This window comes from Poeciliopsis prolifica, unplaced genomic scaffold (assembly GCF_027474105.1).
Source record: "Poeciliopsis prolifica strain line A6 unplaced genomic scaffold, Auburn_PproV2 SCAFFOLD061, whole genome shotgun sequence".
Lineage (NCBI taxonomy): Eukaryota > Metazoa > Chordata > Actinopteri > Cyprinodontiformes > Poeciliidae > Poeciliopsis > Poeciliopsis prolifica.
Genome location: NW_026562436.1, coordinates 2,557,807 through 2,581,169, shown reverse-complemented (window position 1 = coordinate 2,581,169; position 23,363 = coordinate 2,557,807). Strand labels below are relative to the sequence as shown.

General features: G+C 40.1%; 1 protein-coding gene across 1 annotated transcript; it reads left to right on the top strand.

The window, feature by feature from the left end:
• The first annotated feature begins 9,545 nt into the window (after window positions 1-9,545).
• Window positions 9,546-19,172, top strand: LOC129379763 (cadherin-4-like). The gene is given in 10 exon segments (XM_055060617.1): window positions 9,546-9,551; window positions 13,583-13,738; window positions 14,418-14,562; window positions 16,089-16,185; window positions 16,187-16,256; window positions 16,595-16,657; window positions 16,659-16,724; window positions 16,838-16,966; window positions 17,632-17,759; window positions 18,719-19,172. Coding segments are annotated over 8 exon segments (708 nt in total). The 3' UTR covers window positions 16,943-16,966; window positions 17,632-17,759; window positions 18,719-19,172.
• Window positions 19,173-23,363: the final 4,191 nt, after the last annotated feature.

Here is a 23,363-nt window from a genome sequence, read left to right as displayed (position 1 = left end):
ACATACATTATTATATACAAGTTACAGTGCCCCTCCTTCCCAGGCAGGCTAGTGGGGCTCTCTAATTTAACCACTGGGCCCAGTGGTTCAGCATCTTAGCCGCGGTGGACGGGGTCCAGTGGACGTTGTCCCCGGCAACACTGAAGTCCCGCCTGTTCAGCGCGGGGATGTAGCGGCTAAGCTGCGCTATATTCCTATTAAGGAGAGCTAAGGTCACCTGCTGGTATGGAGGAAGAGCCAGGGAGAAGTTCACGGCGGGGACAAAGATCTCCGCCTGTGGACACTTCTCCCTGGCTGCTTCCAGGGCATTCTCCATCTCCTGCACAATCCTCTCCCTGTCAACCTGGGACCTGTGGTTGATCCCCACCGAGAGGATCAACCGTTCCACCTGCTGGAACACCGGAGCCTTGTTAAAAAGGTGAGTCAGGTGCCCCCACTTGGCCCCAGGGAAACTCACGACCTGCAGGTCCGGGTTGCTGAAGGGCGGGAACCTGCCCACATTCGAGTCCCCAGGACCACATACTTTTACTTTAGGTCGAGTGACCAGTTCACCTTTATTTAAGGTCCCCACATGGTGGGACGCACAGGTTACCTGTGACGGCGGTGGAGGAGAAGGCGGTGGAGGAGGAGGCGGTGGAGGAGGAGGCGGTGGAGGAGGAGGCGGTGGAGGAGAAGGCGGTGGAGGAGGAGGCGGGAGGAGGGAGGCGGTGGAGGAGGAGGCGGTGGAGGAGGAGGCGGTGGAGGAGGAGGCGGTGGAGGAGAAGGCGGTGGAGGAGGAGGCGGTGGAGGAGGAGGCGGTGGAGGAGGAGGCGGTGGAGGAGAAGGCGGTGGAGGAGAAGGCGGTGGAGGAGGAGGCGGTGGGGGAGAAGGCGGTGGAGGAGGAGGCGGTGGAGGGCTTTGAGCAGCCTGTGTAGCGCTCTGACCTTGGTGGTGAAGAGCGGGTCCTCAAATGCTGGTAGCCGCTGCGTTCCTGTCCTCCTCGCTGCGCTCCAGGCGCTAGCCGCTGCCGCTGACCGCTCTGCCGCTGCTGCTGCTGGCCGCGCTGCCGCTGCTGGCCGCGCTGCCGCTGCTGCTGCTGACCGCGTCCTCGGCGTGGTGCTGCGCCCTGGTTCCAGCCGCGGGGGTGTGGTTGGCGGTTCTGGTGGTGATGGACCGGTGGAGGACGGGGACGCCTGTTGTCGCTCCGGGGGCGGCGGTTCCGGGTCACCGAGGCGTAGCTCCGGCCCTGGTGCTCCTGTGGAGGAGCTCTGTAGCGCGGTGCGCCCCAGCCGTGCTGCGGTGGCCCTTCTCCCCAGTGCTGTCGGGGGGGATCCCGGCCGTACGGTGCGCCACGGTGCGCCTGGCGTTGTCGGTCGGTGGGTTGCCAGGTTCTCCGTCGGCCCGGCTGTACTGGACCCTGGTCCAGCCTTCGTCGTCCTCCGGATCCAAGTCCCACGCCAAGGAGATCCAGGTAAGAAAAAAAAATTTTTTTGTTTTTTAAGAAAAATAAAAACTATTTAAATTAAAAAACTGACTGTAAAAAATAAAAATAAAGAGCAAGAACGAAAGCTCCGTTTTTTGCCGTGAGGCACATTTTTTTTATTTATCTTTGTTTATTGGTTTTTTTAACTATATGTAAACACCAACACAAGTAAACAAGAACCCACCCCGAACAAACATGGAGCACAGCAGTGTCAACATAAAATAAAAAAAATAAAAGAAATAATTAATTAATCTAAAAAAATTATAATAACAATAATAATAAAAAAATAGATAAACTACAACAAAAAAAGACATACATACAGCCTACATACACAAAGTACAGGCAGACATTCCCAGGCAAAGATTAAAATAGTCAAAAACTCTCGGGCCAAGTGAATGATATAGTAAATGTAAAGAAAAAAAAAATAATTAATTAATAAAATAAGTGAAGATTACAGTCTCTGTAAGAAAGATTGCAGTGGGTTCCAGATCCTCCAGAATTTGTCCGACTTTTGATGAAGATCATGAGTCAGTTTTTCAACTAAAACAATAGCAGAGATTTGTGAAATCCACATATCAACTGTAGGGGCCTGCGGTGCTGTCCATCTCAGTAGTATACATTTCTTGGCCAGAAATAAGAAGATTACAAGCAAATGTTTAGTATCTGCATTAAATAGAGTTTCTGAAGTATGATTAAAAAGACAGAAGGAGGGAGTTAGTGGGAACTGTTTACCAATAATCTCTTGTATCATCATATGAACTGCTTCCCAGAAACTTTTAATACAATTGCAAGACCAAAACAAATGAATAAATGTGCCCCTATGTATTTTGCATTTACGACAAAGATCTGAAGCATCAGGAAACATCCTCCGGAGCGAACAGGTGTATAATAAGTTCGGTAGAAAAATTTAAAGTTCTGCTCATGTATAGAGACCGAGGTGCAGTTGGGGAAAACCCCAGTACAAATTTCCTTCCAATCTGCAGGATCAAACGTCAGCCCCAGATCATGTTCCCACACCAGCTTCATAGCATCATAACCTGAGGAATCAGAGCCAGACAATAAACTATATATCTTAGAGAGAAGTCCTTTAGGAGATTTGGTCATGACAATCATATTTTCTAAGTCTGATAATCTTGTGCGTAATTTCCTGTTCTCCTGAGAGAACAGGAAAATGACGGATCTGTAGGTATTTGTAAAAATCTATTAGAAATATTGAAATTGGCTTTAATTTGTTCAAGGGTTTAACAGAGTCAGAGTCCAGTATGTCCATAATATTTGACAGTCCCCTAGATGACCATTCAGACAGATCAATGTTCTAATCTCCACTGGTAAATCTGGGTTCAAGGTTAACGGTGACCAAGAAGAAAGGGCAGGAGAAATATTAAGATATTTCTTCACATCTCGCCAGGCCAACAAAGTATTACAAACAATAAAGTTGCTTCTGAGATGGGCTATTTGGTCTATGCCACTTATAAAGACAAGAGAATTAAGTTTGCTGGGGAGACAGGATTCGGATTCCAGATCTAACCATAAAGAGTTATTTCTATTCATAAACCAATTTGAAATGATTTTAAGTTGTGCTGCCCAATAATAAAGCTGCAGGGATGGTAAAGACAGACCTCCAAGATGTTTTGGCTTAGTTAATATAGACAACTTTACTCTTGGATGTTTGTTGTTCCATACAAATCGAGATAAATGAGAATTTAGTGACTTGAAGTGTGCAGGGGATAGATAGCAGGGAAGATTTTGATATAAATAGTTAAGTCGCAGGAGAATATTCATTTTTATATTGATTCTCCCTAAGAAAGAAATTGGCAGGGGAGCCCATTTTATTAAATCATGTTTTATCTTCTGAATTAAAGGTGAATAATTAGTTCCAAAAAGATTATTCAGATCAGGTGTAACAAAGATACCCAGATATTTGAAGCCTCTCATAGACATTTGAAAGGGAGATTGCATGAACTTTTCTGGGGGGATGCTGAAAGGAGTGGCGACAGACTTTCCTAAGTTGATTTTATACCCTGACAAAGCACTGAACATAGCCATAGATTCCAAGATAGCTGGAATTCATTTCTCAGGATTGCACATATACAGAAGAACATCATCTGCGAATAATGAAATTACATGGTTTCTACCGCCTATATTGATTCCAGAAACATCCGGATTAGTCCTGATAATCTCAGCCAGAGATTGTTTATTGTTCAATAAACAATGTAAACAATAAGGGTGAAAGGGGGCATCCCTGCCTACAACCCCTATGAATCTTAAAGGGCTCAGATATCAAGCCATTTGTGTTAACTGAGGCTGTTGGGTCTGAATAAAAGGTTTTAACCAGATTGGTGAAATTTGGGCCTAGACCGAATTTATGTAACACCTGAAAAAGAAACTGCCATTCAATTCGGTCAAAAGCTTTCTCGGCATCGAGGGAAACAATTACTGCAGGCTTTTTGTGAGTATTAAGGTACTGAACAACATTAAGAGCGCGTCGTATATTGTCTGTGCCATAAAACCTGCCTGATCTGGGTTTATTATTTTAGGGAGGATATTTTCCAATTTCCGGGCCAATACTTTTGCCACAATTTTATAATCAACATTAAGCAAACTAATGGGTCTGAAGGAGGAACAATCCAGGGGATTTTTACCTTCTTTTAAAAGAAGACTGATGGAGGCATGTCTCCATGAGGGGGGAATGCCATTTCTCAAAATGTCATTAACAGCGGGCATGAATATTGGTTGAATCTCTGGCCAAAATGACTTAAAAAATTCCAATGGGAACCCATCAGGTCCAGGACATTTTCCGTTTGGCATAGATTTAATTGCAGCCCAAACTTCCTCCGGGGTGATAGCAGCATCTAAAAAAGCACGATCCTCTCCCGTGACAGAGGGTAGAGATATATTGCTCAGATAGGAGGCGAAATCTTCTGGGTCAGCCATGTCTGTATTGTATAGAGATGTGTAAAAATCCCGGAAAGTGCTGTTAATAATTATTGGGTCATATGAGATGTCTTCGTTCTGCGTTCTTATCATATTGATTAAGCGACTATTATTTTGATTTTTCAATAAATGAGAAAGCATGTGACTGGGCTTATTACCAAATTCATAGTATTTCTGTTTAGTATAAAGTAGTAATTTCTGAACTTGGCGGGTGTAGTCTATATTAAGCTCAGATTTAACAGCCATTAGTGCCTTCAAATTCGACAATGTCGGTGACTGTTTGTGTATTTGCTCTAGTCGGGTCACCTCTTTTTCCAGATTATTTCTCCTCTCTGCTAGAGCCGCTTTTTGATGAGAGCAGTAAGAAGTAAGATGACCACGCAAAGTAGCTTTTGCTGCATCCCAGATCATAGCAGAAGATACAGGAGAGTGTTTGTTTTCGAGCCAAAACTGCAAATAGGTTACTCCGTACAAAGTTGCAGAAGGGTTCATTATCTAAAAAAGAGGCATTGAATTTCCAAGTGAAAGTTCTAGCCATACGCAATAATGGATCAACACTTAAAAATACCGGTGCATGATCCGACAAAACTATGGGGTCTAAGTTACAACTTTGAACTGAATGTAAAAGCGACTTGGGGATAAAAATATAATCCAGCCTGGAATAAGTGTTATGGGGATGTGAATAAAATGTATAGTCCCTTGCTTTAGGATGTAAATGTCGCCAAATATCTATCAAACCAGTATCTGTACATAAGTTTTTTAGGACAGCTGAAGCTTTCGGGTTCGGCAATTTTGCAGAGGAGGATCTATCCAAAGATGCGTTCATTACGCAATTAAAGTCACCAGCCAAAAAAAACGATTTCTTTGCAATGATGGTTAAACAATAAGATAATTCGTGACATAAACTGAGGCGAGTCATCATTAGGGGCATATACATTAAGAATAGTTATGTGTTGTCCATGGATCGACCCCGTAATTAAAATAAATCTCCCCTCTGAATCTTTCTCCTCATGCTCCAGAACAAAAGGAAGATTTTTGTGTATGAGAATGGCTGTACCCTTCTTATTTTGTGAATGGGCAGAAAAATATACATTACCTACCCAGTCCCTTTTAAGTTTCAAATGTTCTGCAGCAGATAACCTAGTTTCCTGTAATAGTGCTATATCAAGTTTATTTTTTTTTAGAAAGTCAAAACCTTTTTCCTCTTGATCACATGACCCAGTCCCTGCACATTCCAAGTCACAATCCTAAGAGAGCCCGACATACAAACTGTAACGACAGAAAACAGCCCTTAAACACTGGGTGTCATATTCGAATAGGTTGGTCTGTACATAGGCATTTGTGTATGTACAAAGAAAAGAAAAGACACATTTAGGCTCCTGACATTTAACACCAAAAAAAAATAAATAAATAAAATATCGAATCTGCAAACAACAGCATTCTCCCTCCCCTATTCTGTCCCCAAACGACAGAAAAAAAAGTAACCCAAAAAGATGTCACTGTTATTTCCAAAAGGCATACAACTCCCGATTTTTACAGTTCAATCACAGCAACAACCGGATGCTCAAAACACCATCCGTAGTCCAGGCAAAAAAAAAAAATAGCCACACTGAGAGGCCTCCCAACGTACTAAGTTCAAAAAGAAGCAAAAGTAAAAATGTTTTTTGGGTCTCAGTGTGGAAATAAAGTCCATCCTCCTCCAAATTCTCTAGACAAAGCGGAGAAAAAGAAACAATAATAAACATAATAGGCTACCTCATTTGAGAGAGTCCAAAAATGCAGCGGCAGCCTCGGATGTATCGAAAAAAAACGGATTCGCCCCTCATGAAGACATCGGAGCCGTGCGGGATAGGCAAATCCACGGTATTTGTCGCGGCGGATCAGCTCCTTCACCACAGCACCAAACTCTCGCCTCCTCCTCAGGACCTCCGCGGACAGGTCGGGGTAGAATCTCAATTGAGAGCCGCCATGCGATATGTCACGCTTCTTCTTTGCTGCATTAAGCACAGCCTCTCTGTGCGAATATCTCAAGAAACGAACCAGGATACTTCGTGGTGGTTTATTCGGGGCCGGAGCAGGAGCTAAAGCCCTGTGGGCCCGCTCGATCTCCAAAGCTGGATGATCAGCTGGTGAACCGACCAAGGTCGGTAAAATTTCTTGGAGAAAGTCTACAAGAGGAGTGTTGCCCTCTACTTTCTCTGGTAAGTTAATGATTTTTAAATTTTTACGCCGACCACGGTTCTCCAAGTCATCTATTTTTAGCTGTAGATGTTCCACTATCTTCTCCATGGCGGCTATGCTTGTCCCATGAGCGCCGAGGCTGTCCTCTGTCCCGGAGATTCTCCCCTCGGCCTCATCCATGCGTTTTTCCAAGTCCGCCGCCCTGCTAGAGAGCAGCGACAGGGAGCTCTCGACCGAACCGACAGAGGCCTTTAAATCGCCCAGTGCGACATCAATAGTATCGAGTCGGGTGCCGATTGATGCATCCATATCTTTCAACCGGGAGGCCAACGACTTTACCTCAGATAAAATCAGCTCCATTGTAGTTTGGTCGGTTAGCTCCGAGACGTTAGCATTAGCCTCAGCCTGACCTGGCTCCTTCGGAACGATTTTCTTCTTTGTGGAAGAACCCGGCGGGGAAAAAATTGGGAAATCTTTTTCCCGTTGTGATCGAGGCATCCCCAAAATGTTTCAAAGTAGACAAAGACGTATTAACTGGAGGAAGATGTAAGATTATTTTTAGCCTGGAGCGGAGAAGAGCCTCAAGCCTCCATCTGGTCCGGATCACGTGACCTCCCTCGTGAGGCACTTTTTAATCGAAAATGACAGCAAACACAGCAAACGTTTCGGTCACGATGAACCTTCATCAGGCTGTTTGCTGTCAAACTGTCCAACAGGACAAACAACAATATATAGAAAATATTTTCAAAATTCGAACGAAAAATACAGTATTTACAGTCAGCGGGCTCTGATTGGCCGTTGGATGGAAGCTGCACGTCATCAGCGACCAGCTGAGGGAGTGACAGAAGACAGCTGATCTTTGTTTACATGCGCTGCCTCCCTCTGCTGGCCGATCATTATATTACACAAAGTGTAGCTTCCATCCAACAAATGTATTTACAAAAAATAATACAATAATCAATATTTACAGGAAAAATTAGACAAACAGGTGACGATATTTACAAAATTCACAATAATTTAATATTTACAAATTTATTTACAAAAATTGGCGAAATTGCCCTTAAAGAAAATATACAAAAAAGGTTAAAGAGGTCAAATATTACATACATTTATATACAGCTCACTCAGTGATGCACAGTGTTTTGCTGGGGGGGATGTGGATTAAATAGGTGGGGTTAGGGCCAAAATCAGGGGTTAGGTTTAGATATGGGGTTCTGGGAGGTTTAGGTTTAGGGATAAAGACTGTGGGTTTGTATGGGGGATCGGACAATAATCCGGTGTTTTCTTGTTCCACAGTGGCCGGACACCCCCGCGGTCGTCACAGAGAAGGCAGGACCACGCGGGACATCCTAGGACAGGAGGCATGGCTGGAAAGGGTTGGGGTTGGGGTTTGGGTTCAGGGTCAAAGGTCAGGGACCCAGAAGGTTCCAGGTCCCCTTCCTTCAGCCCCTCTCCTTCTTCCCTCCCCCAGGATGCACGGGCACGTCCTGCCAGGAGTCCCACGCGGAGCCTACCTCTCATTCAGACCCTTGGGGATCTGTGTGTCCAGCCTGTGGATCCACAGTCTTTCAGCCCTTCTCCTCTGGGCTGAGGACCAGGCTGGTTGCATTCCAGCACGGAGGCCGAAAGTGCATCCCAGCCGTGGCGTATAAAGTGCTGCACTAAGGGTACATGAGTCCTTTTTTCTTTTTGAATATTATATCTATGCTGGGTGAAACGGGTAAGGAGGCTGTTGCCCGTTCACCCACATACTGGATCTTACAGATTTGACATGTTATAAATAAACACAATTTTTTGATTTGGGGTTTCCTGATGGGTCTAATTTGAAAATTGTGTTTTGAGTCTGTTTTTGTACCCAGTGCAGCTGTTTAAAGAATTCGCTCTGACCCCTGACCTTTGGTGCATTCAAAGGTCGAACCCTCAGCACGGACGAGGAAATCCCTCAGGTTCTTGTTCCTTTTTGTAGGCCGCGATTATCTGTAATTTTGCAGCAAAGAGGTGTCTGATTGGAATTTGGTGAAATTCTGCTTGATGTTATGCCAAAAACTGTCCTGCTGAGGAGAATGTAGTGATCAGAGGAAACATTGGTGATGAATCGGGGGGTCTGGACTCAAGGAAGTTCTTCCTGCATGCTCTCAGGAAAGATCTGGAATATCCTCTCTTACTTAAAGCAGAAAACAGAATCCTAGTTGCCTCCTTAAAGGTCTGTTTTCTGTGAACAAATTCTGTGAAATCTGAGGAGCTGTGATTTGATTAGGCCAGATAAGTGTGCCTTGGATGATAGCTGGTTTTAAATAGCAGAGCATGTGTGTCTGTGGGTTTGAAGAAAACTTTAATCTCTAATTTATGTGTTGTGTCAAAGTTTTCTCCTTTATATGTGGTTGTGTCCAGGAAGTCGACCGCTTTAACGCTGGTAGTGGACTTTACTGTGATAGATGGATTGTATGTGTTCAGGTGCTGGAGGAATTCCTGGAATTCGGCTTCAGAATGTGTCAGACCCCCCAGATGTCATCCAGGTACCGGTAGTAATGCAGGGGTGTTTTCCTGCATGTACTAAGGGCCCCGGCCTCCCACTGAGCCATGAAGATGTTGCATAAGCTGGTGCAAACTTCTTCCCCATTCCGTGGCCTTGATTTGGAGAAAGAATTGGCCATCGAATATAAAGTCATTCCTCTTTAAATTAATTTCTAATAATTTGATGAGTTCTCGATCTGGTCTCCTCGAATCTGGATATTTCAAAAAAATGTTTTTAATGCAGCCAATTCCTAGTTCTTGCTCCGTCTCGGCCTCTTTAAACAACTTGTTCACACTCACCGCCTCAGCAGCAACGTCTTTATTGTTCATGAACAGCGGAATACAAGCCGACTACAACGAAAAGAGATCCATCAGTCAGGACAGGTGGAGATTCAGGGCAGCATGGATTGAAACAAGGATTTAAGGCTAATGAAAGTTACCTGTTACAGGTGTCATGAAGGTAAATTTCATTTCCTCAAGCGTTTGTAAAATCTTCTCGTTTAGTTGGACAGGTAAAGTGTCCCATGTTCCGTCTGTAATGTTCTCCATGTTGGGAAGTAAATCGAGAAGACGTAGCAGCAGAATGCTAACGCTGTTAGCACATGGTCAGCCTTTCTGCACGATGGACCTTCTTCCGCTGCGTTCCGTAGTTGTTTACACGCCGGGGAGAAACTGAAGCCGACTCGCATGTTTTGGTTCCGCTTTCCACTCCGTTTGTTCTGTCTTCTTCTTTTATTTTTTTTGGCAAATGGCAACCAATTAAGGTGACTTACCGCCACCTACCGGACTGGAGTGTTGTCATCAACGATACAGAGGGAATTTAACAATACGCACCTCAATGGTGTGTAGAAGTGTGCAAATTCATGCACACGCACGCGGCATACACACATACCCCCCACACACACTTTTAAAAACGATTAAATAACCTAATAGTTTTTAAAATCTAATTAATTGATTTCTTATAGATTTGATTCGTTTCCTAAAATATTATCAGAAATCCCTTCTTCTCTCTTGTATTGACTTTAAATGCTGACGTCCCTCTGAATATTTATTACATTCTAATTAGACCTGTCCCACTGCCTCCATCTGACTGCAATAATCACAATCGTCGTTTCATGTTTCTTTTTTCAAAAAGAGAAAACTATTAAGTCCTGCATGCCCAGTTCTAAATTGTGACATGAATTCTTCTTCTTCCAACTTCCCCATTTGTTGTTCTTCTTCTTCTACATTCTTACTTTTATTTGGTTTTCATGCAAGCATTTAACTTCCACCTCAAGGCTGCTGTACATGAGAACCACTGTTTTCTAGTAAATTTTCAAGTCATACTCAATATTTTTAATTGTAATATTAAAATTATTTTTTTCTTCAATGACTCCAATCAGAGTGAAGCTGTTCATTTTTATGAATTTGAACCTTTTGATATTATTTTTGCTTTTTGTTGTTGTTAAAATGTAGTATTTTTCTTCTATAGCTTTCTGGTCATGTGACCCATTTACACTGAATCAGTGTGAAATTGTTCTAGGGGGAGTCACAGGAAAATAACAGAAATAATAGAAAAAAAGAGTTTCTTTTATTTTAACCCACAGATTATAAATGACAAAAAGATAAACTCAGCTCATAAAAGAGGTCAAAGAACCCTTTTAGTATCTTCCCCATTTTAGGTCTTCTTGCATTTTTGATGTTAATTTTGCCAATCATATTTGGTTTTTAGTAGCTCACTGTCCTACTGACAAGGACTAAAATGTTTCAATGGAATAAAAGCAGGTGAGCCTCATCTTCAAAGTCTAGTAGAACAATTTCACACTGATTTAGTGCAAATGGGTCACATGACCCAGAAGCCAAAGAAAAATACTACATTTTAACAAAAAGATGCTAAAATACAAAAAGGTTCAAAGGCAATAAAAACGAGTGCACTTCATCTCACGAGTTAAGAACCGTTTCACACTGATTTTGAGTCAATAAGGCACATGACTCGGAAGCTATTGAAGAAAAAAACAACACTTTTTAATATAACAATTATTAAAAATATTGGGTAGGACTAAAAATTCACTAGAGAACAGTGGGTCTTGTGTAACAACATGAATTCTGTGTCAGTTGGTCACAAGGCAAGAATCTATTTACTATTTCTATTTGTTTCTTTGGAGTGTTTGGTTTCGGAAATTTGTTGAACCTCTGAGTGCATGAGGATGTAGCTGACGCGTGACTGTCGTCGTCTGATATGATATATATATCATATCAGATATATGATATATCAAATATATGATATATCAGCAGCATGCATATAAACTGCTGCTGATAACAGCTGAGGACTGAAAAATGGAAGGTCTGACACACACACACACTTTAAGTTTACAGATGCCACTTGCAGCACCTGAGAAGAGTTTAAAAACTGACACACAGCCTGTTTAAAATGATCAAATTGGTGAAAAAAAGCAGAACTTGTGACTTTTGTTTGGTTGTGTGTGCATGCAGTGGTTTATGTGAACATTTAGTGGTTTCGTGCCCACTGCAGGCTCAGAAGATAACAGTCTGCAGAGAGTCTTGACGTGCTGACTTCTCTGTCTCTCAAAAAAAACATTTGATTCATAAAAATAAAACACAAGAGCTTCTCCACACAAATGGGGACCACTTGGTTTGCAGTTTGGAGTGTTTGGATCTTCTTGCGGCAGGTACGAAGTTTTCTCTCCTTTAATTTTAACACTTCTCCATTTCTTGTTTTTTTTTAAGTGTCTCTGTTATTTTGTGTTTTATAGGTGACAGTTAAAAGTAGTAAACATGTATGACATGCACAAAACAACGTTATTACTATGGTTTTGTTATTGAAAAATGTTACATTTCCATCAATGTAAGAAACCTAACTATTGAGCATCACAGCTCGGACAGTTTGCTACGTCTGGGTCTCAAACTGCGTTCCTCCAGGGCCGGTTTCCTTCACCTCTGCTTCAACACACCTGGCTCAAACATGCACTCATCAGCAGAAACTTTGTAGAGCTGGACTGAATGCTAATGAGGCAGTTTGACCATTTAATTAAAGAATGTAGTACAAGGAACAAATGTAAAAGTTGCAGGGTTCTGGCCCTTTCTAAATGCAATTTGAAACAATCTGCTTAGTGCAGGACAGATCTTAACATGCTCTTATTAATGACATTGATTTTAGGGCGTATGAAATCAAACTGGAGTGAAAAAATTTTCAGCTCAAAATTTGCATATTGCATGATACTTCACTATTTTCTGTTGAACATTTTAACAGACAAATTGATCTACAAAACAATATTTATTACATTGTTGAAAAGTGGCGCAGTTGGTAGCACTGTTGCCTTGGCAAGAAAGTCCTGGGTTCGATTCCCGGCCTGGGATCTTTCTGCACAGAGTTTGCAGAAAGACGTGACTGTCGGGTAAATTGGTCTCTCTAAATTCTCCCGAGGTGTGTGTGTGTGTTTGTCCTGTTTTTTCTGCGTTGCTGTATCTCGCCTCTCACCAGCAACTCCCGGCCTCATTAGGGACAGAAAATGGATGGATGGAGTGAAAAATGTGAAATTTCCAACAATGTAAAAACTGTTGAGACCATATAATAGAAATTAGCCGTTAAAATAAACATATTTCTTCTCCTCTTCTAGACTGCAGCTGCAGAGGAATCCCATCTCAGCCTGGATTTGAGTCAGAGATGTTAATATTAAAAGTGAGCAAAAAAGCCTTGGAAACTGACACAGACAATCATCATATTGGAGACAGTGTGAGTGTCTTTTCTTTCATTTTTTATTTTTACATCATTGACACACACATTTAATGAAAATTAGCCAAACAAACAGACAATATAGTGACTAAAAAGCAGCGTTGTGAACTGTTCTCATCATCATAGTAACAGGATTATGAGATTATTTTGATACTCGTCTTCAGGGGCCCTTGAGGGCCAGATTGCACCTGGTTTCATCATTCACCAGACCTTCACAGGTCGGTTCAGTCATTTACAGACAGAATATTTGTTTCCTTAGGATCCAACTGGTCCTCAGATCCCCGTCCTGGATTTCACTAAATCCAGTCCAGGACTGAAGAGGAGGAAGAGAGACTGGGTTATCCCTCCCTTAAACATTGCTGAGAATTCTAGAGGACCTTATCCTTTTTTTATTGCTGAGGTAACAGGAACAAAAATGTTATACAGTTTTTTTTAAGATGTCAGAAACATTTCCTGCAGTGTATTTTCCTCTTTATTTATATCATATGTTTGTAATGTGCAATTACAAACTTTCTACATTTCATTTTGTGTTTAGTAAAACTGAATTTGGCTCCAAAGTGAAAAAAAAAATGTGTTTCAGGCCTGTATCTTTTATACCAGAAATAACATAGAATAAATGCTTCAACTAAAACATCTCTTAAGTTTAAGTTAATCAAAAGACATTTTGTATCCCACAATAATTTTCTCCTCACTGAACAGTTTTTGCTAATTGTTGTCTTTGAAGTTGTCTCTATTCAACCCTGATCTATGTTGTCCAGATACGCTCTGATGCAGGCAGGATGAGGAGGATCTATTATAGCATCACCGGTCCTGGAGCAGATCAGCCTCCTGTTGGTCTTTTCACCATGGACAGAGACACTGGTCGTCTGTATGTCACACAGGAACTGGACAGAGAGAAACAGGACAAGTACCTGGTCAGTGTTTTCTCTGCTATCTGTTGGGTGCCTCATCCACACCAGTCCTGTTTCGCCACCGTAATAGAACTAGAAAGTCCAGCTGGTTTGGGATCGTGTGAATGTGCAGTCAAACTCTGATGCAGACCAAAAAAAAAAAAGGAGAATCAAGAGCCCAGAAACCTCAGACTCAGTTCTGATGAAGTGAACTCTGGTACAGTTTGAATTACATGTGAATGCCAACCGGACCGGAGGCCTCTCAAAAAACAGGAAGCAGAGTGTAGCGCAGAGTATTCTGGGTAAACACAACTAAAATAGTTGAAACTAGTAATAGTTATTTTCATGAAATCATCATCAAATAGTTTCATTATTTGGTTCATGTATTAGAAGATCTTTTGCCAAAAACAAATAGAAATCCTCCAAGCATTAAAATCTGACGCTGCTCCATTTTTTGTGAAGAAGGAAGTTGAGCTCAGCGTCTTCTTCAGAGGTTTTTATGTTGACTGTAAAGAGGATTCAGTAACTCAATCTGTCACAGAATACTTCACTGTAATTATTGAAAACTTTTTAGAATATTAAGTAATTTTAAAACCTACACAGAAATGTATTCAGTAAAAACCAAATTATTTTTCATCATTATGAAAGAAGAAAGACACAATATAATTGTTCTGGTGATTAAAAAAATGGCATCATGTTACAGCTCACAGTCCATGTTACGACAGAGGAAGGTGCAACTGCAGAGGAGCCAATGGAAATTAAAATCAATGTAATTGACCAGAATGACAACAAACCTGTTTTCAGTCAGTCCATCTATGAGGGAGAAGTTCCAGAGGCGTCACAAAGAGGTAAAGTCACACACATTAACGTCTTTGTTCATGTGTAGATATAAGTGCATTAATGTAATCTTATTTAAAATCACAAATATTTGCAAACTTTTAGCCTTTGTGACCTGAATCAGCTGCAGACCGAGGAGGAAACTGAGGCTGAATGACCTCCTCAGTCTGCAGTCACGTTCTCGGTCTTTGTTCAGCAGATGAACTCGTTGTGCCTCAGCCACAAGGAGACCGTTTCAGATTTATCCGCAAGTTTTTTTGTTTTATTCTGTTGTCCACACGGATTCGGCTTTTTGGGAGACCAGAAGAGATCATTTCTGAAAGAGGGTTCCAGAGTGGATCGGTTTCATATTTCAGTGTATACATGAGCTGAGACTTTTTTTTTTTTTTTTTAACTATGACTGCTGAAGGGCTGCACAGTGGCGCAGTTGCCTTGCAGCAAGAAGGTCTTGTGTTCGATTTCCGGCCCGGGTCTTTCTGCAGGGAGTTTGCATGTTCTCCCTGTGCATGCTGGGTTCTCTCTGGTTTCTCCGGCTTCCTCCCACAGTCCAAAAACATGACTGTCAGGTTATTGGGCTTCCCAAATTCTCCCTAGGTGTGAGTGTGTGTGCATGGTTGTTTGTCCTGTTTGTCCAGCGACAGACTGGTGACCTGTCCAGGGTGAACCCCGCCTCTCGCCCGGAACGCAGCTGAGAGGCACCAGCACCTCCCGACCCCGATAGGGAAAGGGGGACGGAAAAGGATGGATGGGTTGCTGTAGCTCTCTTTGGATCCCACAATGAGCTCACTTTTATGAGTAACATGGTGACGTTCAGTGTTCTTTTTTTTTGTCATTCTGTGACAGTGTTAGAGCGCCACCGATTGGCTTGGCATACACTCTATGGTGTATGCTACACACTTTTTCTCTCTCTCTCTTTTTTTTTTTTTTTTTTTTTACAAAACTTCTCACACTGATTGTGGCAAAGCAACAAGATAGTTGGCAGTTGGACAGAGGTCTTGGTTCTGGTTCTGGTCTGTATACCCAGAACCAAGCATGGAGAAGCAGCTTTCAGCTTCTATGCACCACAAATCTGGAACAAACTTCCTGAAAACTGCAAACAGCTGAAACACTGAGATCCTTTAAATCGAAGACAATTTATTTAGAGATAAATATTCATTAATGTGCAATTTTAGCCTTTCCAACTTTTCTTTGTTTTCCCGCATTATATCACTAAAGTGTATTTTTTATCTAAACCATGTAAAGCTCTTTGAATTGTCTTGTAGCTGAATTGTGCTACAAAGCTAATCCTGCCTCACCTATCAAACTCAGCAACAATTTAAATACAAATAGAAAATCTGCCATCATCTCAGTTGATGTCACTGTGATGACTTTTAGTGATTTGTCAAAATTTAGAAAGACCTTTGACCTGAGTTTTAATGGAACTTGGAATCATCAGCTAGACAAGAAGAGCTTCTCAGCTCAGCCTCATTGTTAAATCTCTGTTGATAAACTGATGTCTCTGCTCTCACTGACCTGCTTCGTGTTTCCTCTTGATTAGGTTTTAAGGTGATTCAGGTCGTGGCCACCGATGCTGATGCACCAAATACTGACAACTCTGATATCAGGTACTTTATAATGAGCCAGAGCCCAGAGCCAGCCCAACATGTTTACCATCAACCCATCAACTGGAGACATCATAGTTAAAGAAGCTGGACTGGACAGAGAGGTGGGAATTCAGTTAATCAATGAATCAATCAACTACATCTGTATAGCACATTTCAAAGACTGTTAGGGTAGTCTGAGTGTCTCACTAAGTCCTCACGGTCAGATTTCCTGTTGATAACATGGAGCTTTACATTTTGGTCGGAATTCAACCTTCATGTGGAGAATAATTTAATTCACTAAAAGGTTGAGGCAAGTTTTATAAAACTCACTTCAGATTATTTCTCCCAACATGTGATGCAGTGATCAGCCAACTGATCCATCAAAGTAAAGTTTTGCACTGGACTTAATTTGTCGCTCGGAGGCAAAGTTGTTGATTCAAGTCCATGTTTGTTACAACAGAAAATCCCTCAATACAAACTGAAAGTAAAGGCAGCCGACATGAAAGGAGAAGGTAAGACTGGATTTTGCCGAAGTGATCATCAAGGTGACGGACGGCAACGATCACGATCCGGTCTTTACAGAACCTTCTGTAAGTAGAACACGTGACTACTTTTATTAATCTGCTGATTATATTTAAATCTGTTTATCAGAATCGATTTGTGCAGTAGGTGACCAGTAAAGCAGACCTCTGATCTGTCTCAGGTCAGCAAGGTCACAGCTACAGTGAGTGACTGCACTGGAGAAGTAGTGACCCGGCAGGAGAATACTGTCGGTGGCTCCAACCAGTCAGCATCCTGGGAATACTGAAAGGCATCCTCATGCTGCTGTTCAGTGAGTTTGAATCTTGTTAAGCTTCTGTTCAAAGCTGTTTGAGGAACAGCTTTGAATTCAAGAGACCAAGAACCATTTTAAACTGAGAATCTGGAAACTAGTATGTTGCATGATTATCATAAAAACACAAGACAAACACTGACGTCTATGAAGTTGGACATGTAATAATTTACAATCAACAAAGTTCACTACACAAGTGCATGCTTCAGATAAAACTAATATTACAATGATTTTATTCATATTCAACACTAAATTTTCCAGTAGCAGCCTCTAAATGATCCAACCCCTAAGATAGAACCCCTCTTTAGAGAACACATTAGGCTGGTGTGGAATAAATGGGTCCATTGCATCTTGCTCACCATCTCTACCACAAAACATGACACCGACACTTTGTTCACATCTGACGAATGGGGCTGCTAAACATCATGACAGCACATGACAGAAGCATGTGATAGTGAATATAGAAAACTGAGAAAACTCACATCAATCTGTGATTGCGTACAAAGAGCTGTGGTAATTTGATCCTTTTGAGCAAGATTAATGTGAGAAACTTGTGTGATCATAGGATGAGGCTTTAGGGGATAAGAAGCTTCTTGCTCCATCAGGGCAATAGAATTTACAACACCATCATCCACGCAGTGATTATGAGTCTTCTCTTCATTTAGTGCTGGGGCTGCCGTTCTTTCTGTTTGTGAGGCGAAGAAAAGCAGCAGAGGAACCTGTTGAATTCAACCATCTCCACGTCAAAGACAAGTTTGAGGAAGAGATGATGGACGACAGAGAGAACATTCAGGTGAACAGGGACAAAGGCTGATTCTGCTCAGACATTCATACGGTTCAGTTAAAACTTCAGACTGAAATTGTTCTTGCCAGTTTATTCTTGGCTTCTACTTGTTTGAGTCGAGCTAATTATTTTTTTTTTAGCGTAACAGACCTGATTAAGGTTCACAGATGGAGACATTTACCAAATCTTGAAATGGTTGACTTTGCCTGAATTCACAAAACTGATTTATGTCACTATGTCATAAACAGTTTCCCCTTGAACCAGAGCAGCCTTAAAAACGTGCAGAAGACGAGATGCTAACCAGTTTTGCCCGTACATGCTAGGCTACACGACGGTGGAGCATCGTTTCCATGTTCACTGATGATTAGTACCTTTGCCATAATGCAATATTTGATATATTTATAATCACACTTACCTATAAAATATATGAAGGTTAATCTTCTTACCTGGCGGATACACAGAGGGCTGATAGTAATTATGATTGATGGCTGCTGTCCATTGCTGCCATGTCTTTCCTCATTGAAAGTTATACAACATGTTTGTATAACTTCTTACCGGTTTGTGCTGCCGACCGCGCAGCATCCTGTGATCATTTTCACTGCGAAATCAACTAATTAAAAGCGACATCAGGGTGCCATATGTAAATTTGACAGGAGCGCGTAGGTTATGGATGTCCATCATGGCGGAAGAGGCTGAATTTCAAAGAGTGACGTCACGTGCAGAAGGTCGATAAGTGTTTTCTGGACTCGTAAAAGCACAATTGAATACATTAAACAAATATTTTTTTCTACAAATTCAATTTCACAATTACAATCAACATATGCCGTTTTAATAACGCCACCAAAATAAGGTGCATGAATGCGTTGAACGCTTTAAAAAAAACAACAACTTGTTTTATATGTTTATTTTTCTTGTACTCATTTTTCCCTTCTTTTCTTCCTCACATCCTGCTGGCGTTTGACTGTAAGGGAGGCGGTTCTGACGCGCAAGACCCGGAATATGACTATCTGAATGAAGAGGTTCCCGTTTAAGAAACTGCCTGATACTAAAAGAGGAGAACAGAATGAAGTCATATTGTACATGTTTGGTGAATTTGAATATTAATGAGAATTTTTTCAATGTCTGCTTTCAGTTTAATCACCTTTGTTCTACATTAGTTGTTGCTGAAAGATAAAATAAGTTTTTATTTTGGAGTTTTTTGTTTGCCTTTTGGACAGAAATGACATGTGAAAGATGACATTTATATTTTTGTTTTCCAATACAGAACTTACTGTATTTATTGAACACACGCCCTCATTGGCATCGAGATTCATCGGTGAAGTCTGTGCAAAACTTGAAAACTTTATGGACATCTTTGGTATTCTACAATTCAGCCCAAAATTATTTACACACCTGTCAGATTTAGCTTAAGTAATCTTGAAAATTCACTAAGATGTTTATTGTTTGTTTGTTTCGGAAGTAATATTATTAATTAACATTTCAACATTATATTGTTGTTCTAGCAGTAAACTAGGAAAATTTTGTGAATGGAGCAAAAATTAGGGTGATGGTGAGGAGACCTTTCAACCTGGAAGGCTTGGGGTTCATTGCAACAAAACAGCGAAATACAGTAAAAAGAAATGCAAATACTGATCAGCAATATAATAAGAGTTTGATTGCTGTTATCAAAATATGGATTCTATTAATTACTAAAGACAGTAAAAATGTTTTGTTGACACCAACTTCCAGAAAAATGAATTCAATTTTCGATCGTTGGTAAATAGAACAGATTACATTGTTTTATTTTTCTTAAAATAAAACAATGTGATCATCATTTTGTTGAATGATGATCATAAACGTTCTGAATCAACCTGGAGTATGAATAATTATGGACTTAACTGTTGCTAGACCTTGGGAGCTCGCCAAAGATGCATCTCCCTAAGTTTGAAGAATTAACAGTAAATGTCTGTAAGATGTTGAACATTGAGATGTTTTACTGTTTTGCTCAATTGTAATGCAATAATTTCTGTAAATATCCTTTTGGTGTTGGTAGTTGTCGTTTCGCATATTTTTTAAATACTTTTTCTTTTAACTCTGGTTTGAGCTCACAGCAGCAAGAGAATATGCTTTATTCCAAAAATGTCTTTTTAACGTTATGAGCTCAGAAAGCAAATATCAGTTTATTGTCCGCTAAGGGAAATTTTTCTTGAAGCAAGGTGATAAAAAGATCATTTAAACACACACAGAAACAATCACAACAACACTGCAAAATAGAAACAGTTCTAAGAAACATCAGTTCTGATATGAATAAAACAGACTGAACAACAATTAGTGTGTCAACACTCTAATTGTCCAGAAAACAGAAGTGGTTTTGAAATATTATTTATCTGCTTAAACACAGGAAACTTATGGTAGGTAAAATTTTTCAAAATAAAAATCAGATCATACTTCATTTCAATTTGTGACCAGAAAAAGCTCGTCTCTTAGCAAGAGCTTAACAAATACTGTTATTTTTGGAAAAAAACATAATTTTGCCGCTCTTTTGAAGTGTCTCAACACTCCATTGATTAATAAAACATAAGAGTTTTTGAAAGAGACAAGAAACTTAAAGAAGGTAAATTTTATAAAAATAAAACTCAGGTCTTTACTTCATTTCAATTCGATACTAGAAAAAAAAGCTCGTCTCTTAACAACAGCTTAACAATCTTGTTATTTTTGGAAAAAAACATAATAATTCTGCCAATCTTTTGAAGTGTGTCAACACTCATTAGATTAATGAAACATAAGTGTTGTTGAAATATTATTCATCTACTTAGACACAAGAAACTTGTAGTAGGTAAATGTTATAAAAATAAAACTCAGGTCATTACTTCGTTTCAATTTTACCAGAAAAAAGATTGTGTCTCAGCAACAGCTTACAAATATTTTTTGGAAAAAAACAGTAATTCTGCCTCTCTTTTTAAAGTGTCTCAACACTCTAATTGTTCATAAAACATAAGTGTTTTTCAAAACAGATAAGAAACTTAAAGTAGGTATAACCAGGTGAAAAAATGGGTACCTGTCAAATGTATTTTTAAAGGCATGTTTTTGTTTCACGACTGGTTGTTATTCTTGTTTTTGCCAGCATGTGGTGCTGTTGTTACAGAGAGGTCTAAAATGACCGGAAATTAAAAAAAAACTCATTCATGTATCGTGGCACTAAAATCCAAACAGAAGAGAAGGACATTTTGTGCACCGAGACCGGTTGGAGGAAGGTGACTATATGGCCACCTGACCAGAAGATCCGAGTTCTCGAATTGCCACTGCCGTTTGTTTTACCCGTTGTTAGAGTTTAGCTCTGTGAAGCTACGGCCGCCATTTTCACTGAAGCTAACCGTTGATTGAATACGGGTCATGTTTTTTCAGCATATATATATATATATATATATATATATATATATATATATATATATATATATAATATATATATATATATATATATATATATATATATATATATATATATATATACACCTGAGCAATAGAGGCCCAGATCTACCACACCAGACAAGACCCAAGGTGTAGGTTGTGCAAGGAGGCCCCTGAGACAGTCCAGCACATCACAGCAGGTGCAAGATACTGGCAGGGAAAGCGTACATGGAACGACATAACCAAGTGGCAGGCATAGTGTACAGAAACATCTGTGCAGAATATGGACTGGAAACCCCGAGATCAAAGTGGGAAACACCCCAAAGGTGGTGGAGAACGCCAGAGCTAAGATCCTGTGGGACTTCCAGATCCAGACAGACAAAATGGTAATGGCGAACCAACCAGACATTGTCGTAGTGGATAAACAACAGAGGAAAGCCATTGTGGTAGATGTAGCAATACCAAGTGATTGCAACATCAGGAAAAAGGAGCACGAGAACTGGAGAAATACCAGGGCCTCAGGGAAGAACTGGAGAGGGCCTGGAAGGTGAAGACCACAGTGGTGCCTGTGATCATCGGGGCCCTCGGGGCAGTAACCCCCAAACTGGAGCAGTGGCTACAACAGATACCAGGAACAACATCAGACATCTCAGTCCAGAAATGTGCAGTCCTTGGCACAGCCAAGATACTGCGCAGGACCCTCAAGCTCCCAGGCCTCTGGTAGAGGACCCGAGCTCAGAGGATAAGAACCACCCGCGGTGGGTGAGAAGGGAATTTTATTTTATTTATATCTGCATTTGAGAGAGAGAAAACTATTCTTCTATATTCTATTTTTTTAAGCTCTGTGTGCATCATTACTCCTGGCTTCATAGGTAAATTTTATAAAAATAAAACTCAGATCTTTAGTTCGTTTCAATTCGTGACAAGAAAAAGCTCGTCTCTTAGCAACAGCTTAACAATATATATTTTTTGAAAAAACATAGTAATTCTGCCGTTATTTTTAAGTGTATCAACACTCTTAATTTTTCATAAAACAGAAGTGTCGTTGAAATCATTTATCTACTTAGACACAAGAAACCTAAAGTTAGTAAATTTTCTAAAAATAAAAAGGTCTTTATTTCGTTTCAATTCGTGACCAGAAAACAAGCTTATGTCTAAGAAGCAGCTGAACGAACAGCTATTGTTATTTTTGGAAAAAAACATAGTAATTCTGCCGCTCCTTTGAAATGTGTCAACACTCTATTGATTCTTAAAAGTATAAGTGTCTTTGAAAGACACAAGAAACTTGTAGTAGGTACATTTTCTAAAATAAAAATAAGATCTTTACTTCGTTTCAATTCGTTACCAGAAAAGAGCATCTCTCTTGGCAACAGCTTAACAAACTGTTTTTGAAATATTATTGATTTACTTAGACACAAGAAATGTATAGTAGATAAATTTGATAAATTTGACAAAAAATATTTTTAAAAGAACATAGTAATTCTGCCTGTCTTGGAGTGTCTCAACACTACATTGTTTCATAAAACATAAGTGTTGTTGAAAGATTATTTATCTACTTAGACACAAGAAACTTATAATAGGTAAATCTTATAAAAATAAAACTCAGGTCTTTGGTTCGTTTCAATTCGTTGCAAGAAAGAAAGCTCGTCTCTTAGCAACAGCTTAACAAACATTGTTGTTTTTGAAAAACAGTTATTCTACCCCTGTTTTGAAATGTCTCAAACTCTAATTGTTCATAAGACATAAGAGTTTTTTCCAAAGAGATAAGAAACTTAAAGTAGGTCAATTTTATAAAAATAAAACTCACGTCTTTTGGTCGTTTCAATTCGTTACCAGAAAAAAGATTGTGTCTTAGCAACAGCTCAACAAATCTAATTTTTGAAAAAAAAAAAAAAAAAACAGCAATTCTTCCAATCTTTTGAACTGTCTCAACACTCTGTTTGATTAATAAAACATAAGTGGTTCTGAAATATTCATTTATCTACTTAACACAAGACACTTGGAGTTGGTAAATTTTATAAAAATAAGATCTTTACTTTGTTTCAACAAGAAAAACAGCAGCTAAACAATATTGACCCAAAAACATAGTAATTCTGACGGTCTTTTGAAAGTTTGTCAACACTAATTGTTCATAAAACATCAGTGTTTTTTGTAAGAGACAAGAAACTTATGGTATGTAAATTTGATTAAAAAAACAAACAAAACACTTATCTCTTTAATTCATTT